The 18,008-nt window shown below is 39.5% G+C and overlaps 2 protein-coding genes across 3 annotated transcripts; both read left to right on the top strand.

The window, feature by feature from the left end:
- The first annotated feature begins 354 nt into the window (after positions 1–354).
- LOC108664592 lies at positions 355–3,979 on the top strand. The gene is made up of 3 exons (XM_018151213.2): positions 355–1,583; positions 2,956–3,054; positions 3,740–3,979. Exons 1-3 carry the CDS (start codon positions 549–551, stop codon positions 3,839–3,841), a joined length of 1,236 nt encoding a protein of 411 aa, XP_018006702.1. The 5' UTR covers positions 355–548; the 3' UTR covers positions 3,842–3,979.
- Positions 1,744–17,457, top strand: LOC108664593 (polyisoprenoid diphosphate/phosphate phosphohydrolase PLPP6-like). 2 transcript variants are annotated; one of them, XM_018151214.2, is made up of 5 exons: positions 1,744–1,760; positions 12,736–12,916; positions 13,551–13,650; positions 14,578–14,747; positions 15,186–17,457. In XM_018151214.2, the coding sequence occupies exons 2-5, from the start codon at positions 12,776–12,778 to the stop codon at positions 15,420–15,422; spliced, it is 648 nt and encodes a 215-aa protein (XP_018006703.1). In that variant the 5' UTR covers positions 1,744–1,760; positions 12,736–12,775; the 3' UTR covers positions 15,423–17,457. The 2 variants fall into 2 exon arrangements, with proteins under 2 accessions (XP_018006703.1, XP_047740386.1); XM_047884430.1 differs by having other exon boundaries at positions 12,641–12,916.
- Positions 17,458–18,008: the final 551 nt, after the last annotated feature.

The raw sequence follows: 18,008 nt of genomic DNA, 5'->3' as shown, positions 1-18,008 counted from the left end.
GTGTCATGTATGGCAGTGGCCCGCAACAGCCTCAGCCTGTGCCGCCAGCGCCGGTAATTTGGTGTCCTTCTTAAGTCTGGGGAGTCAGATGGGCCTTTTTCCTGCCAAATTCTAAGAATGATGATTGATTGATGATGAACTCTTGACTGATGCATAAGGTTGTTTACACTACAATCGTCTTCTTTGGTTTTCTTTCGAGCATAAAACATTCAGGAAAAACATTCTGTACATGAGCCTGTAAAATTTATTTTTGTATTCGGTACAATATTTGTGTAACCCGTTAATTATTCAAGCGCCTCACAAATCAATTATTTATATTTCTGCAGAAACGGCGATGTGAGAGTATTAGTGAACCTCAAGTGATACCTGAACATCATGTTTGGCCGGTCGAAACAGTAGAATGTTCTAATGTCTCACATCAATGCACAACTTCTTTACCTCACGGGTCAAGAGATATATCAAACAGTGTTGAGGAAAGTTTGCCACTAGCAAGAAATGATCTGTGTTCCAATTCCTGTTATCGAGAAGTTCCGTCCACTGAGCGACCGATGCTGATGAACCAAACGGTTGAAATTCCCGGGAATATAATGACACTCCCAGTACAAGATGAACAGCAACAAGCCACGTTGCACCAAGGCACGTTCACAGTCAGTCACTCTACCCCGGTTTCTCACACTCCAAAGAAATCCTATCGAGTGCATTTCAGCCCAAGCACCTACGCCGGCGATGGTTCCGTACACGGCGCTGGTCAAAACCTAAATTATTCTTGCCTGCCAAAGTTTCGACCAGAAACCTATGACGATAGCTGTCGTCGAGAAGTTTGCGCATCGTCTCATCACGCGATGCCTTTGAATAGTAAAATTTTCCCTTCCGCTTCGCGTCTAGCTTTCCAGCCTGAAGAATACGTTAGCACGACAACCCAGAGCGGCCAAATCTCTAATGCGCTACAGGTATCCTCGGTCTCCAATGGATCAAACTCTGCCGCCAATAAAACCAGTTCTTTCTTTGAATTTGACAAGCCTACTCTGAGTGAAGCTATTTCTACTGTCAACCCTTTGCAGGCTTTGTTTCCTCCAAGCCCAAAAATTTTGCTTGCGGAAGATACTAGTTTCAATATCCATGGCTGTCGTGAATACAATGAATTTCTTTCAGTATCTTCGGCTTCCGGAGTGATTATCACAGAATACCATTCTGACGATGACTGTGATCGTCAAGAGAGAAGAAGCTTTGCTGCAAACCGAGAAGCTCAAGAAAGGTGCCCTGCTGCTGTCGGCTGGATGAAACAAACACGTGACGATTATCCCTTCAATACGCATACACCATCAAACGGTGTTGGTGATGGCCAAAATATTATAAATTCTGATTCTCAGCGTGAGTTCTATCCGACGATCCTGCAAAATCAAATGACTACGGACAAGAACAACAACGTTGTTGTTGACCATATCTTCCAGGCGCGCTTCTACACGGATGAGAATACCAATCGTATGCACGGCATGTACGATAAATCGTTGTTGCCATTCAAAGGAAATATACGACCACGGGAAGCTCAAATATCAGAAACGCAGTTCGTGACGCAATCGGAGGTAAGTGTGAAGGAATTACTATTTCTTTTCGATTTTTTTTTATGCCAGCGGTGCTGAATTCTTGCGATCATATGACACTAACGAGAAAAGAGCTTGTATCAAAGGGGTTATGGTCTGATATATAGTTTTTCAAATGATATTTCGAATTTTCACTGTTCCCTTTACCACGTTTTACTGATCTTCCACAGAGCCTTCAGCACATTTTAAGTGGGCTACGGCCCTTAGATTGTCCATTCTGGTGGATGTGTATTCGAGTGTGAAATTCCACCCTTAAAGTATCCCAAAGTTTTGTAAATCGCTCTTTGGTCGAAATTGTAAGCTAAACTGGGACTGGGCTGTTGCTGGAGCTGCTGCTGGAGGACCATCTTCAAACGCTATACAGACCGTTATCAGGGACGTGACATGGATGGAACCAATGTTATTTACGTGATACTAGCGGCGCTGACATGACATCCCGTTAGCAGAATTTCAAGCTCTCTTTCAAATCCTAATTCGAACACTTGTTTGTAAAACCAAATGCAGTGGAAAATTTAACGTGGTGTAAATTTAGGCTCTAAATTTAAAGAGCGATGCCTATCATCGAAGTTAATTCTGAAGCAATAATAACTGCCCCTTACATGTAGTTGAACTAATTATAGTCTGTGCATTTCGAATGTATCTGCCTTATTTAGATATACGAGATGTTAACTCCTTCGCTAGATTCAATTGCTAACTGAAACTGTTAATTTCCACTTCTAATTTAACATTAGTGTAAGTTTCATTGAAGACCAGACCGGGTTTCGTCATGATTAAAGTTAGATTCAGTTAAAGATTATCCAAATCGTAGTTAGATATTAATTTAGATTATTCGTTTCTAGTGGTAAATTCCCAAATTTTATGTAAGAAATTTTTTTAGGTAATTTTTATAAGACCAATCAGTATTCCAGATTATAATACATTTTTCATTGGAACTTTTTCTGATTCGGAGTTTATTCAATTGAAATTAATTAGATTAATGTTAGGTCCACTTTGAATTTATGTTCATAACATTCATTTTAAATCCAACTGAAATTGGCCACATTCAAGTTGGATTCCAGTTAAATCGATTATATTCATGTATGATTCAACTGAAATTGGTCACATTCACGTTTGATTTAAGTAAACTTGGTAGAAACCAAGCTATAGTTTAGTCTGCCATGTGATGGCAGCAGTGGGCAGTAGCGCGCAACATATAGCGGCCGCTACATCTTCAGTAGCGGTAGGGGTAGCGGCGCTACAGTTAAGCAATTGTTGCGGTAGCGGCGCCACGTTTAAGAAAGCGTAGCGGTAGCGGTAGCGCCCGCTACATTTCAAAGTAGCGTTGCCCAGCTCTGTGTGATGATGTGCACTGCAGGATGCCTGGTGCGTCGGGGGACGTCTGGTGCATGTGAGCTCCGTGGAGGGCTGCGTGCCTGCCTCCTGCTGCCCTCTGCCTTCCCTCCTGCAGCAGCAGGTCAGTGGTGAAGGCATGCCTGCCCTTCTGCAGCAGCAGGTCAGTGGTGAAGATCTGCCTGCCCTCCTGCAGCAGCAGGTCAGTGATGAGGCCTGCCTTCCCTCCTGCAGCAGCAGGTCAGTGGTGAAGACCTGCCTGCCCTCCTGCAGCAGCAGGTCAGTGGTGAAGGCCTGCCTGCCTGCCCTCCTGCAGCAGCAGGTCAGTGGTGAAGACCTGCCTGCCCTGCAGCAGCAGGTCAGTGGTGAAGACCTGCCTGCCCTGCAGCAGCAGGTCAGTGATGAGGCCTGCCTGCCCTCCTGCAGCAGCAGGCCATAAATCAATTTACAAATTACACATGTTTTGTTTAAAGTCATTAAAACCTATTTTCCAAATATTCTTCAAAAAGACTCTCGTTTGCATTAATCGACGCTTGATCTGTCGATGATTTTATTCCTCCAAAATGTCTGTGGATTTTTGGCGAGCAAAATGTATACAAAATCTGCTTATTTGAGTGTTGTTTCTAAATTTATACGCTCCTTAAAGGTGATGGCGATGGAAACTATTCTCTTTAATGATGACACACTTTTATTTTATTCATAAATCTCAGCCTAATAAGAATTATTTACGGTTACTTAGAACATTGTTAGTGTCTCTCTAATATATCACAAATTGAGTGTACTCTAATTTTACCCTTTTCTACGTACAGAATGCAGCGTGGGAACCGAATATTTCAAGTACTTCGTTCCGAGACTTCACATCCCAACATGGATTGAACAACCTATCATTTTTCCCTGCCAACATGCATTAAGTGACTTCAGGAATGAGAAATCAATTAAAATGGAACTCGGTGGTAGCGAAAAAGATGTATAGCAGAGAGAAAATGTACATTATATTCACGTTGTTCTTACAGTGCTAACGAAAGTAGACACATCGTGTCGAGTGCGGAAATGTGTTTATATATATAGTTGGTTTTTTTGATTTTAATAAATCATTCATTTTTGTTATTTTTTCAAAGATTTATATATTAATATATTGCATCACATAGATGACTCTTATTTCAACGCGATTCTATTTACGGATTTTTGTTGATGGTTAATAACCGCATTACTCTGTGCACTAATGGCCGCAAAGAGAATGTTATTCCTAATCACATTTCCTAAGATTAGCTTTTGAGTATTAAGTATTTCACTTTCCATGTTGCAGAGAAATTTTATTTTGATGAATCGTGTCGCGAAGGTTCTTGTGTAGATCTGAGCTCTTGAACAAATAAATTTAACAAACCAACCGATTATATTTATTTATATTTATAACCGATTATATTATATTTAGAGTCAGGGTAGCCCAGTGGTTAAAGTTAAGAGTGCCAGGATTGGCGCAGAGAGGCGTGGGTTCGATCCCAGCTCTGTGCGCCAGTTTCTCTGGTCAGAATCGGCAAGGAGGCCGGGCGGTTAAGCACAGCAACAATAGAGCAGTGAGTTGCGCGTTCGAAACCGCGACAAGTTGTGAATATTCTGCGATGTTAAGAATCGGCGACAGGCCTACGGCCTAATAAACGCTGAAACCGCCATTATATTTACCTAATAACTAATTATATAAATGACCTTAGTTCATGATATCTCAATCGAATTTCAGTATTTATAATATTCGAATCCACAAATGTCTTCATCTTCTTAGCAAAAGTGAGCATCTACAATTCACAAAGGCAGGTAAAAATGTGCTCTAAACCCAAGTTTTGTAACATTCAAGAAATGATTTGCAGGGTAAACGTGTGTTCATTTGATTGAATCACGTATGTGACTAACCCAAGATGAATGATCGAAAATTATACAATGTAGGGTTTACAATAAATAATATCAATATAATTTTACGCCATGACGATCGAAGAAGAATAAATGTATATATTGAACAAGGTGAAGTAAACTTTGTTTAGTAATTTTGTGGCGGCAAATGAGCCTCTTTAAATGATTAATTTCCTGCAATATAAACTCATTTATGTAAATAAACAAATAATTTGCATTGAGTCCATTTTTAAAACGGCTTTAGATTGCTTATACTCGTAATAATTACAAGTGCCTCCAGATTATTTTTAAATGGTTTTATTTTATTTCAAAACTTGAAATGAATTATGGAAAATGGCAAAATGGGAAAAGCATGAAGTTGCTATTAAGATCAAATGACTTTTGAATTGAATTGTTCCTAAATAGGGAAATTGATCGAGCAGCGTCAGCGATCCGTGTCCCTCAATTACCAATTAAGATCAGATTTGATGTGTAATGATGCCCACCACAATCTGAGGTGGCATGTTTACAATCACCTCAGGGCCCCAATGCAACAGGTGGCGGCTTGAACCCTGCCACTCAATCGTCATGACAGAACTAAAAGGCATCCTCTGTCGTAAGCCACGTGATACAACGGCCCGAGCCCATGGTCACCCGCTCCCTCCCAGGGTCCCAGCCGTTGTCCGCATGAAAAGTCTACCGTCTCAGCACCAATTGCCATCGGAGTCTCGTTTGGTCACTCGTCGAAGTAAGACGTGTGGTGTATAACTCTCCTTAAAAGCCGGTTGTGACGCAGAGCCCAGAAAACGGGTAGCTGTGTATTGAAGTGTGGTGTCGTGAAGTGTAGTGTCGTNGACAACTGAACTTACGGCAATCTATCACTCATTGGTTATTGTACAGGAATCTGATCACCCACACTGGGTTGTATGCTCTGACTCTCGCTCAGCACTGCTCCTCTTGAGTTCACCACAAGGCATTTCAACCAGATGCTCCCTGCTGGTCCTAAAAATTCGTAGGCTGCTCAGAGGGCTTAATCTTCAACGACATGTAACCTTGCAGTGGGTTAAAGCCCATGCGGGTATACTTGGAAATGAGCTTGCTGATCGTGCAGCCAAATTGGGTCATGGATTGGATCATAGCACCTACCATACCATAGAATATTCTGATGCCCTCTATCGTCTACGCCGTAAATTTCTGTCATACTGGGAAGAAGATTGGTCCCGAACTGTTGCTGAGTCTGGCAAAGGCAGACATCTTGCATCAGTTAGAGGAAATCTGCTGCCAGTCCCCTGGGTGCATGCAAAGTCCCGTCGAGTAGCTGTTGTATTGGCCCGCTTTCGTCTGGGACATGTAGGGGTAAAAGCTTACCTGCATCGCTTCAAAATGTCAGACTCTCCACTGTGCGGGAATTGCAGTGTGGAAGAAACCATCGAACACTTCTTGCTAGAATGTAGCAGCTACAGGGATGCTCGTCAACTAATGAGACAGACCTTGGAAAGCATTGGCATTGAGGAGCTAACAGTGCGCGCACTGCTTGGAGGTGAAGACATCGCAAAACGGGAGCAGCACCTCATTATCGGGGCGTTATCTGCATTCCTCGCAAGCACCGGAAGATTGGAAACCCTGTGAGGTCACAATAATTAAAGCAAACAATGAGGCCCCAACTGATAATGCAACTACAAGTCTGAAATAAATTGTCATGTCCAGGTGTGACAACCGACCTGTGTGAGGTCATTTACTACACCTCAAAGAAGACATCATCATCATCATCATCAATTGCCATCGTTTTGTCGCCATCTACAGGGGGATTCACAAAAACTTCCTGTTTTTTATTTTGCGTCAAGCATTCAGATGTTGTAGGAAAAAGGCAGGAAGTATTCAATATGAAGGGCAAGGTCGTGAAGTTTTATGTCCCGCCAAGTCAGTTGTCATCAGTTGTCAATTAGGCTCAGACTTGCAGAACTGTCATACACTTTATCAGCTCAACAGTGCATCAAATCCACGCTTTAAAACCTCAACTTGTGACTGACTAACAACATTTTTCGGGATTTGCTATTGCGAGTGCAGTGGTGTATCGCGCAACTCTTCTTCACGCCTCTTTTGAATCCATCAATTTACTAATTTCCAGTGAATCCGCGGTAGATTTTTCTGTGTTGACTGTTGAATAAAGTTTGATCAGTCTCATAAACATATTTCTAACGCTTCTATGATTTTTACAGCATTTTTTTAAAATCAAAATCCTTCTTTTAGGAAAATCCCTTAATCTGAAGTTAGAGTACGATTGTACGATACTACGATTGTACGATTTTGGCAGTACCCACAACCACTACCAAGCACGGTTTTCGACGTGACCAACTGAAATTGCACTTTTTGATAATTATTATTGAGCTCTGTTAGTTGCAAATAATTTTAATACATTTATTTAAGCAATTATTTTTAACTGAGACAAAATACCACTATACCAGCAAGCATTGTAGGAAAGAAGTTAGCTACCTTCCTACCTACCTTTTTTGGTCATCCCGCTCAATGCCACTGCTCGTCTCATCTGCTCTGTTCATTCGGCTTCTCTGATCTGATGAAGTGATAATGAAAGCATAAGTGCACTAGCAGCACTACCTCAAAATTAAAACCTAATTTATTGTCCTCCACCTCCAGCCCCAGCCCCCAGGCCCAGGGCATTTTGCTCTTGGTTATTTGGTCATGACTCGTGAGTGACTCAAGTCATGAGGGCGAGGCTAAGGGGAAATGGGGAATCTGATAGTCCGCTCACTCATAGCATAGCGGCAAACCAGAGCTTTTTTAGAATCAGTTCATTTTTAATTTCCTCATTTACTGAAGATTTAAACCAATTTATTAAGTATGATAATGCTGGTATCCAGCTAGTCTGGAAAAGTCCTATTTTTGTCTGAAATATCTGACTGTTTAAGGGTAAAATTAGAGATTTGGGGTAACACGTGCATAAACTTTGTAAATAAATTCGCATTCGCACCTCGTAAATGGCTTTTCATGGCCGAGATATGGAATTCACGGCTCGGTGAAATAGAATCACGGTTCGTAGAAATGGAATCACGGCTAGCAAATCCATAAAACCACGGCTCAAAAAATTCAGTCGTGGCTCGCCAAGTAGATATATTCCATACTAGGTATCCAGGACACTTTACTGGTCTACTTATAGGACTCAAAAATGAACTTGAGGGAGAGTCTAAAAAACTCTCTGCTTTGCCACTATGCATGATACTTTACTGGTCTACTTATAGGACTCAAAAATGAACTTGAGGGAGAGTCTAAAAAACTCTCTGCTTTGCCACTATGACTCATAGTGCCACTAGGCACTGGGCATGGCACGCACTAGCTACTGAAACTATCACAAAAAATCTTGCTGGATTCAGATTTCAGTGGATTGTAGGTCATGTAGGATGGAGGTCTTTCTTTTCTTGACAAGTTGACCCAAGTTTACCAACTATGTAACATCTCACAGCACGTAGCTCACTCTTAGCAAGTTAGCTTTAATAACGGGCAACGGCTAATCAGTAATCCTAGACCTGACTTAAGGGGAGCAACTAGGGTGAAATTTTGGATTTCGGCTTTTCCGGTTTTTAGTCTCATGATCTCATCTTAAAGCTGACATTCTGATCTATCCAACGGTACCAAAACCATCTCTGTACGTTGATTTATGCGTTCACGACAGATCATGAAAGGGAGGGGGGTGGGGTAGTTCTTTAACAAATAGAATGGGAGGAAATTCGCTGCGAGCACTTTAAATAGAGTGTCTGCTTGAAGTGCACCTTAGTTACCTGCCTGGCTTCGTAATCGTATGAGGAGGTGTGCATGCAGTCGCTCCCACCATCCTTGACTGGAATCAAGCTCCAGTAACGTTTAGTTTTGTATCCTTGCTACATTGAGTGCCTATTCCGATGCGCGCGGGAGTTTGACGGGCTCTACTGAAAAGTTAACTTATTGTCACTGCAAACCTATCTCCTCCAGTCCTCCTCCTCCTAGAGTTTTTAAGCTACAACAATGAGACATATACCATTCGATGCGCAACAAAATTATCTAGAATGTAACACTGGCGTTTTTCTAATTTCGTTATAGTTTGGATTTTATTCCGCAAAAGGAGGGGTGGCAGGGGGAAAATTGAAAAATTTTTGAAAAATTTACGAAAAATGCTCCCACACCCACAAAAATGAGAAATCCTAAAAACCCTCGTGTTGCCTTTTAGATATGGTCTTTACACATCGAATGATATGTGTCTCAATGTTGTAGCTTAAAAATCCTAGGAGGAGATAGATTTCTACGCCTACGGTACCCCCTTTTTTGGCCGTTTTCTAAGAATTTCACGTTTTCTTTCATTTTTTTTTAAAAATTCACACGAACAAAAATGTCTTAGAATTTTATTTTACATATGTGTACCAAGTTTCAGAGTGATCCGTTTGTAAATAGCCAAGATAAATTCTACCCTAGACGCTCCCCTTAACTTTGGTCTCAGTTGACTCACTTGACTGGAGATTTAACCCTTTAATGGGCAAGTTATGATAAAATACCATATAGGCTATGATCACTTGAAATTGCCTCACAAAAAGGCAGAAGCTCCATGCCTCCACCCACAGCTAAGACAGCTTCCTGTTTGTTTTTGAGGTGTCCTTATAAAGTTAGAAATAATGCCTCAGTCAACACTAATTATCTGACTATCATTCCATCCATAGATGATAGCCTCACGCCCCACCACCTGCACTGTCCACAAATTAGCATTTAATGAGCATTTAATTGAAGGTTTTTGCGACTTTTGCCTCTGAGTCTGAGAATGAAATTGACGCTCTTTCCTCATTTTTTTCAAACGGTGGAAATATCAATATATATTTAATTATTTCAGGTAACTTGATTAAATTTGATTAAATTAAATTGTTATTTTACTAATTTTCCATATGCATAAAGTAAATTTTAATTATAAAGAAAAATTTTGTGTAGCCTACGGCCTACCTGCTGACCACTCAGTGACCAGTGACCGCATTTAATGAATTCTTCAAGTTCAAGTGCCATTTAAACCTTCAATGGGCAAAATTTTTAAAAATACGTATGAATAAATATTTCGTATAGAACTTTTTACATTCTTGAAATGGTTTCTGCAATTTTTATTTGTGGCTATTTCAATGCTTGCCTGCTAAAGGGTTAAGATCCTGGACTCCTGAACACAAACTGGAGTCCTGAAATTAAATAGCCCTGTGGCTGTGACCTGTGAGGCTGTGAGCAGTTTATGAAATAGATCTTTGATCTTTTTTATTAGAGGCTGGAGCCTGGAATTTGGAAACATAATTTTGGTGGCCATGTTATAGACATTTGTTTTGGTGGTAAATTTAGTCAATACAATATTTTACCTCTTGTTGCCCCAATCATAATTTATAGACTATAGAGCCCATAGAGTTCTAAATGGTGACTAAACTTATATAAATTGTTTAAGTACTGTTGTAATCAGTGTACTGTATCTGTCCAGGCATGGAATATATCTAACTTTCTAGCCACAAGCCCAGCCACAACTAGTCAACTAGTCTAGAGCTGCACAGCAGCAGAGCTTTCCGGACATTTTTAGAGCCGCAAGATTCTGGCTTGATGAATTGCCTCCTATCTAATTTTGTACAAAGGTGCACAATTGGTCAACAAGTTCTAAATATACTGAAAACTTGTTACATTGGAGCATCAAAACTTTATTTATATGTTGGAAAATACTAATCCTGGCTGCTTTTATTCAATTTTTAGCTGACTGAGAGGAGCTTTCAAGTTTCAAGTCTCACAATACATTTGAATATTCTATTATTCTTTGTAATAATTGGCCTTCCAGTCTAGCAGAGGAGAGGACAGATGTGTGTTGTGTGGTAATCACAGGTTGGTCCTGAGACCTTGATGGCAAATGGAAAGGTCAAATTACTTAAGGAAAACTTGACAGATTAAAGTGGCAGTGCTCCAGCATGGCCATGGACTTCTACATTTAAAATATATATATGGTATATCATAGTAAATATGCTGGTTTAAATGTGATATTAAAATATGTTGGAACCTTTATTTCCAATCATTTTAATGTTTATTTTGGTCCAGTACTTCAAATAATGGGATTTTGTTGAATTTTCAAAAATAACTTAGGAGAAGAGGGTTTGAAAAATAATTGCCTGTATTTTTAATATGAGCCATATATGATTTTTTTTACTAGACAGGTTTGTATAACCTTATGATGAGTTTAGGACGTCGTAGTCCAAGGTCACGCTGAAGCGCCGCCTTCGTCGTCCTCCGTCTCCGAGTCGTCGTCGGATGTAACGTTGGACGTGTTCCATCTATTTGCCCTCATTTGGGCCAGCTGATGCAAGACGCTGTTGCTTGTCACTTGCTGAGGGTAGTTTCCCATTACTGGACAGTCCGGAATCTTTCTCAACCACTTGTCCAGTCGTCTCTTGAATGTTGCAAGGGTGAACTCCCCTCCTCTCAGCGCTTTTGGCAAGGCATTAAAGAGCCTCGGTCCTACCACGGACAGTGATCCCTCACGAAGAGTCTGTACTCTGGCCGCGGCTCGGTAATTAAATGGAGGAATCCTGCACAGTCTCCCCCTTCTTTCGTTGTAATATGTCGTTGTTTTGGAAGCCTCACTCTCAAAGTTGGGAGCCAGTCCGTTTATCATCTTCCAAGTGTACAGTATGATATACCTTTCCCTTCTTCTCTCCAGTGAGTACAGTTCCAGGTGTTTCAGCCTTCCCCAGTAGTTCAGGTTCAGCTCCCTCATGCCGCTGATCCTGTACGTGAAGGTACGCTGCACTTACCTGTGCTAGTTTCTCACACAGTTTTGTGTAGATTTCCTCAGCATTCATCTCGTGAAACTCTGCTCTCCAATCGATTTCGTCAATTTCATTCCAAATTGCCCCCCAATCCGTTCTTCGATTGTGAAAGTTAAGTCCTGCCAGTCCCTCTTGGGGTATAGACCTGGGTAGGGTTTCAATTCCAATTGTTGTATCCACCATCACTAAGCGATGGTCAGACAGTGAGGTATCTACCCGGACGTCAACCACCATTCTTTCATTATTAGTAAAGAAGAGATCAAGAATATTGTGTTCTCTTGTTGGCAACCATACCTGCTGACTGAGCAAGTGTTCCGCAGCAAACTTCACAAGTTGGGCTTCTTGACTTGTGTCGAGGTCATCGACCTCTAAGCCACCAGGGCTTGTCCACCGGATTCGTGGGAGATTGAAGTCCCCACCAATTATCAGGCTGGGGGCTGGGTGGGGAACTTGAGTCTTGATATATGGTATATTTTTATTCTATTGCTGGATTCAGACCATAGGAGGAGTTCATAAGGGGTTCATGTTATTATTAAACATTATGGGCTTTGGGTTACACTCATCATTCCCTATAATCTGGCAAACTTTTGTTGTATTGATGAAACAATTTGCCCGCACTGGTTCTGGATGTGGTTGTCATAGCCATATTCAAATCCATTGCTCAAAGACGACAACTTGCACTTATCGAAAAACATAGACATTCTATGCTTTTCTGCCTATGTTACAGTCTGACAGGCTAATGCTGTTATAAATTCCTGCTAGGGTTAAAAAGCTTAAAAAATAGAAATTGGACAATGATCCTATCTTACCCCTCTGTGATCTCAACTTGCCCAATGGGGTAAGATGAGAATGAGGTAAGATGCTCACTGTCTGATCTTTCACTGAATAACTGGGAGCCCATTGCATTACACGCCTTGAGATACATTTTTAGTTGTTCATGGTGTAGGTGCTGCATGCTTGCAAGTGATTTTGATCTTTCTCACACCACTTGACTACATGTTCTTGAATGAGCAGCTTCATTTCCTAGGTTATCAATCAGTGATTGTTAAAAAAATCAAATGTAAAAAATTATTCAATAATAATCAGTTTTTATGTTACCCTTGTTCCAGTCCCTTTTTTGCTGTAATTTCTTTCATACAAAAATTCAAAATGGAGAGCAAGCGAGAAGTTCCAGTTGTGTTGAAAAAAGTTTTGGACTTGGATTTTAGATTGTCTACTGATCTTCTTGCAGCCATTGTGAGAAAAACTGGACCAATGCGACTCTACTACACATATTTGAAAGGATTAGAGGTAACTTTTTCTACAATATTTAATTGTCTTGCTGCACAATGTACATATAATCTGAAAACTTGATATACCTTTCAAATTTTATTTAAAATCATTTAAATTTATTGAACCTTATTTTTAAAAGGTTTTCCAGATCTTTTCCTTTTGTTTGTTGATTCAAGACAGACTTGGCTCAGTACCAATTCAAACAGTGGGAGCTTTCAAACATCAATAACCTACATAAATTGTTTTTGTGGCACTCTTTAGGACATGTTTAATATTGATTCATTGATGGCTCATATTAGATCTGCCATTGCTACACCTCAAAGTTGTTTCATTTTGCCACTTATTTTTATTTTATTAATTTTTTTTGTCATCCTACAACATTTGGATCATTACAATTAAAATTATCCAAAAATTAACATATGAATATGACGGTAGATGAAACTAAATTGTCTCAACATGATACAAAGTAAATTAAAATTTTCTATAATCTATAAAATGATGGAGTTTTGAAAGCTGCATTCTTTGTGTGCACATCCCTTCTCATTGATACAAGATATTTAGCTAATCATTCAGTTGTTAAATTATATTATTTTCCTTGCAATGATTTGCTTACATTACTATTGAATATTGATCTGTGTTCAATTACTTTCAGATTGCTGGGAATGGATGGTTGTGGTTTTTTGGTGTTGCAGCCATAGCTTTCTTCAGTGCTGATCAGTACGTGAGACACCTCATGGTCAACTTGTTCATTGGTAAGTTGTGATTTTTAGTGCATTTTCTCATTTATGGAAAAAATGCACTATTGTGCTCACCATGTCTGTCTGTCTGTCTGTCTGTCCATCTGTCCGTGAACTCAAGTTTTTGTCGACGAGAAAATGCGCTCTCTGTGACTCACTGCAGTGAGTGCTGAGCTATATTTTTTTACTCCTGCTTAATGTTGATAAAGTTCACGTAAACATAAATTCTTATCTTGAGTTCAACAGTTGCAATCAACAGTTGAATATACCGTCTATCATTCATATTGAATTCATTAATATGGGTTTTAAACATATAAATAAGATAACTGCCACCACCTTGAGATGATAAAACATTTAAACTGCTGAATGCATAAAATTTCTCAAAGCAATTACTTTTACCAATATTATGATTTTGCCTGAGAAGAACAGTATACCAATTTTCTACTATTTGAAAGGAAATCAGATCGAATTAGAATTTTCCATTTAATAAGCAATATACTGTAACTCATTTATTTAAGTCTTGGAATTTTTTTTATTTATTAAATACTAAAATTGTTAAAATTTTATCTCCTTAAAATATCAACTGAACTTGTTACAAATAGTTATATTGCTTATTCGCCAAATTAAAATACTCACCAAGATGAGCATTAGCATGAAAATCAGGTGATTTATTATGTAATTTAGGTAAGCTCACTAGCGCGACTATTACCTACCGGTATATCTGTTGTAAAATGCTGTATCATTCTAGAATGAGAATAACTAAAATACTCCACGTACTATGTTTACAATTTAGTAAGGCCGTACGATGTTTCAAAGAGATGTAGACAAGCTATATCTTATTATTAAAGATGTTATTTGGAAACTCATGTTTGTTATGTGACACGAGCTGTTTTTTCTCATAATCTTGCTAATTTGTGTTGTAATAATAAAACAATTTGCCAGCTCTGGTTCTGGACGTGGTTGTCGTAGCCATAGTCAAATCCATCGCTCGAAGACGACGACCTGCACCCATCGAAAAAGACCTCTTGACTGTACACTTTATCGACAAGTTCTCCTTCCCATCCGGCCACAGCACCCGGGCTGCCATGGTCACCACGCTGTTATCCACACAGGTACTGTTAAGTACTTATATTATCAGTCTGCTTATACCGCAAGTTCACAAGGAATTTAAAGGCCAAGAAAACGTCAAGCAAATTCACCATATCAATATTGAAAATGTTTCGGAGTCCAGTTCCATCTTCAGTTCAACAATCCAAAAATGAATAAAATCATGATGGACTCCGGAACGTTTTCAATATCGATATGGTGAATATGCTTAGCGTTTTCTTTGCTTTTAAATTCCTTGTTACTGTTAAGTGTATGCATTTAAGTCAGGTTTTCTCAATCACATAAATAAATAAACTAAGATGACCTGCAACTATTGATAAACACCACACTGACATCACGGCAATCGTGATTTCACTGAAAAAAATCCCTAAATCCTCATAAACCCTGAATTGCTAAATGTTGGTATACCAAAACCTGAAGACAAGTGAATCCATTGTTTTCAGTACGACCTCAACCTGGTGCTGGAGGCAATCTTATTCTCGTGGTTCATTGGAGTTTGTGTCTGCCGGTTCCTAATGCGAAGACATTTTCTGCTGGACATCGTGTGCGGTATCGCCATCGGCTGGTTCCAAGCACTGTTCCTGGTCTACTCCGGCCTCTGGCTGGACGTTCCATCAGCTAATGGAGTTATTGCCTATTTCTTCGACGAAACTTTCGCCGGTGCTAGTTTTGATGTTTAATGCTATGTTTTATATTGTGCATTGCGGCATTTTTCCGGTTCTTAGCAAAATGCGAGGGATTAGAGTAGCCATTAGCTTCTTAGAGAAGCCTTCTCTAATCTCCATCTTAGTTTCGTACTTACTTTGTTGTAGTTTAGGATACAGAATATATTATGGGTTTTGTTATGGTACAACACAATATTGTTAACTGAGAGATAAGCGTTAGCGCGACTGGTTTTTCCTGATTATCTAACTACTTACTGTTATTTTTTATATTATTTTAGATAAATTTAAGCACTCATTTACGAACTAATAAACCACAGGTAGATGTTATTGAAACATGTTTGTCTGAAGACAGATGGGTTTATGGGTTTGTAAGTCAAACTGCGTAAGATGTCCGCGCGCTGTGAAGCGCCCAAAGTAAATTTTTTACTATTATGATTCTTCGCCCAGAGCGTGTGATTCAACGTTCAAGGCCCAAAATGAAATGAAACCACCAAAATATGAAGACCACGGATTGTTAGGAAATATATACATGTTATTTTCAAGATTTGGCAGTCTTTTTTCATTTGTTCTTAAATATTTCATTTCTTTCGAAAATTCGAATTCGTCTGATATATCCATCATTACCTCAAACTGAATCCATTAAATTCGCATCAAAGGCTATCAGATGCAAGTTGAAAAAACATGACATTTTTTAAATTTTGCCATTGAGGGTTGAGATGTACTAGTTTGTCGAATTGCCAGATGCATGTGTAAAATTTCCCAGCGCAGTCCTCTTATTCAATACACTTCTCATGATTTTTTGGCTGAAATGCATGCCATTGAATATCTCGTAGGCTAAGAGAATCGTAACGAGTTCAACGAATATTTTTTAATGCAACAGTGCCATAGTAAATCTCACTTCTAATAGGCAGATTTCAGTTCTCCTTGCTAATCAATCCTCAGCAACTGAACGCTGTCAAATTAGAATAAATGTTGTGTAGTTTTTCATGTTCATATTGACTTTAGGACGAGTTATATCTCAAGTGACTATTCATAACACTCGCTTCCAGTTGCAATGTGACTTTAAAGTCCGCACCGTTTTGGAATTCCATGGTAATAGTTACTCTCTCTGCAAATTGTAAGTTTGATTACACCGCACATGCACTTTTACTCTCATTACAATATATTATCGGACTGCAAGGTGTCCGTCTAATTCAAGAGAATGAGTGCCTCTATGTGAGATTGAAGACCTTGTAATAAGGAGGATTTAAAGGTGCTACGGTAAGTGGCTGGTATCGATTAGTCCGACCTCGTGGCAGGTCTTCAGACTCGTGTATCCAACTCCTGAATGATACGTTATTATTTGTATTTTATATACCTTCGTTTTTCAAACAAGAGTGAAGAATGAGTGTTGGCCCCACTCGTACTCTACCATGCTACAATGAACCGTACTTGGAAGAAATGATCTTGGTTTTGACGTTGCAAGCTGTGATTGCCTCGCCTCGTGGTCCTAATTTCAGATGAAAGTTTAAGCAAAAATAAAAGGAGTAGCGTTTCAGAAGAATTCATTGTACATTTCAGTTTGTCGCCCCGTGTTTATTAGGCTATTGAGTTTTTTTGTTATCATGGTGTCGGTTTATGCGTTACAAGGCCAGAGGAATCTAAAGTATGCTCTATGTTTACTTAATGAGATACAGAGCGCGCGTTGTTCGCGTTTCGCCTAACTGTTATAACTTGCGTCAAGTTAGGCTTGGTCGTATGTCAGACTGATACATTGTAGGCCACAGTACGAAACGCTCGCTATTTCTCTCTTGCATAGTTGAACGTCATTTCGATTACATGTCCACAGGTCTGCTGGATGGAACACGTGTCTTCTCTTTATTTATTTATTTTTTGTATAATTACCAAAAAATGATGATTTTCCACTTTATTTAGGATGATTTCCACTTGAAGATTTTCAAGCTGCCAACAACACTGACGTCGAACCTACTTGTTCACAACACATGTTTCTTCCGTAGTAGTTGACTATACAATGGTTTCTAGTCTATTTTTGCAATAAATTTAACATATATCTAATTGTTTCTTTTATCCTAGTCTATCAAGTCTGGCGAGTCATCAACCGAGGTGTCTGCGTTCGAGCATTGTGCTTCAGACCCCAATAAACGCTCTCCCGAATATTAACACGGTCATTATTCTCTTGACAATTGCAGAGCGACACGTGTCTATTACATGACTTCTATTATAGTATTACTTTGCCGTATAGGAAGAACCCTGCACATTGGATGAATGTTCTGTGCGTGACAGCCGAGCTCCTTCCAACGTGAGCGTAGATTAACGTGCGGGCTAATTTCGCATGCTAGCTATTTATTAGTTCGCCAATTGGGAAAGAAAGAAAGATGATTTCGAGCTGCGATTCTTGTATTGTACATTTGTAGGGTTATACAGGTTTTACATCTGAAACATGTTTATTTTGCCTAAATATTTCGAGGGATAAACTTGATTGGATAAAAAATGCTTGCGACTTAGCCATTGTTAGATACCAACGATTTGGCAGTATTGTCTCGCCTATGCAAAAAAATTATTTTATTTCATTTTATTTTTGGTACATCGCGTCGGTTATCA

The sequence above is a fragment of the Hyalella azteca genome, unplaced genomic scaffold (genome assembly GCF_000764305.2).
Source record: "Hyalella azteca isolate HAZT.00-mixed unplaced genomic scaffold, Hazt_2.0.2 contig15442, whole genome shotgun sequence".
Classification (NCBI taxonomy): Eukaryota; Metazoa; Arthropoda; class Malacostraca; order Amphipoda; family Hyalellidae; genus Hyalella; species Hyalella azteca.
This window is presented reverse-complemented; position numbering and strand designations above follow the sequence as displayed.

Excerpts from the sequence above, each read along its gene's own strand:
- LOC108664593 (XM_018151214.2), top strand. The coding sequence starts at position 12,776 with ATGGAGAGCAAGCGAGAAGTTCCAGTTGTGTTGAAAAAAGTTTTGGAC. Across the intron at positions 12,917-13,550 it reads CATATTTGAAAGGATTAGAG|ATTGCTGGGAATGGATGGTT; the intron begins GTAACTTTTTCT and ends AATTACTTTCAG. Across the intron at positions 14,748-15,185 it reads CCACGCTGTTATCCACACAG|TACGACCTCAACCTGGTGCT; the intron begins GTACTGTTAAGT and ends CATTGTTTTCAG.
- LOC108664592 (XM_018151213.2), top strand. The coding sequence starts at position 549 with ATGCTGATGAACCAAACGGTTGAAATTCCCGGGAATATAATGACACTC. Across the intron at positions 1,584-2,955 it reads AGTTCGTGACGCAATCGGAG|GATGCCTGGTGCGTCGGGGG; the intron begins GTAAGTGTGAAG and ends TGTGCACTGCAG. Across the intron at positions 3,055-3,739 it reads CTTCCCTCCTGCAGCAGCAG|AATGCAGCGTGGGAACCGAA; the intron begins GTCAGTGGTGAA and ends TTCTACGTACAG.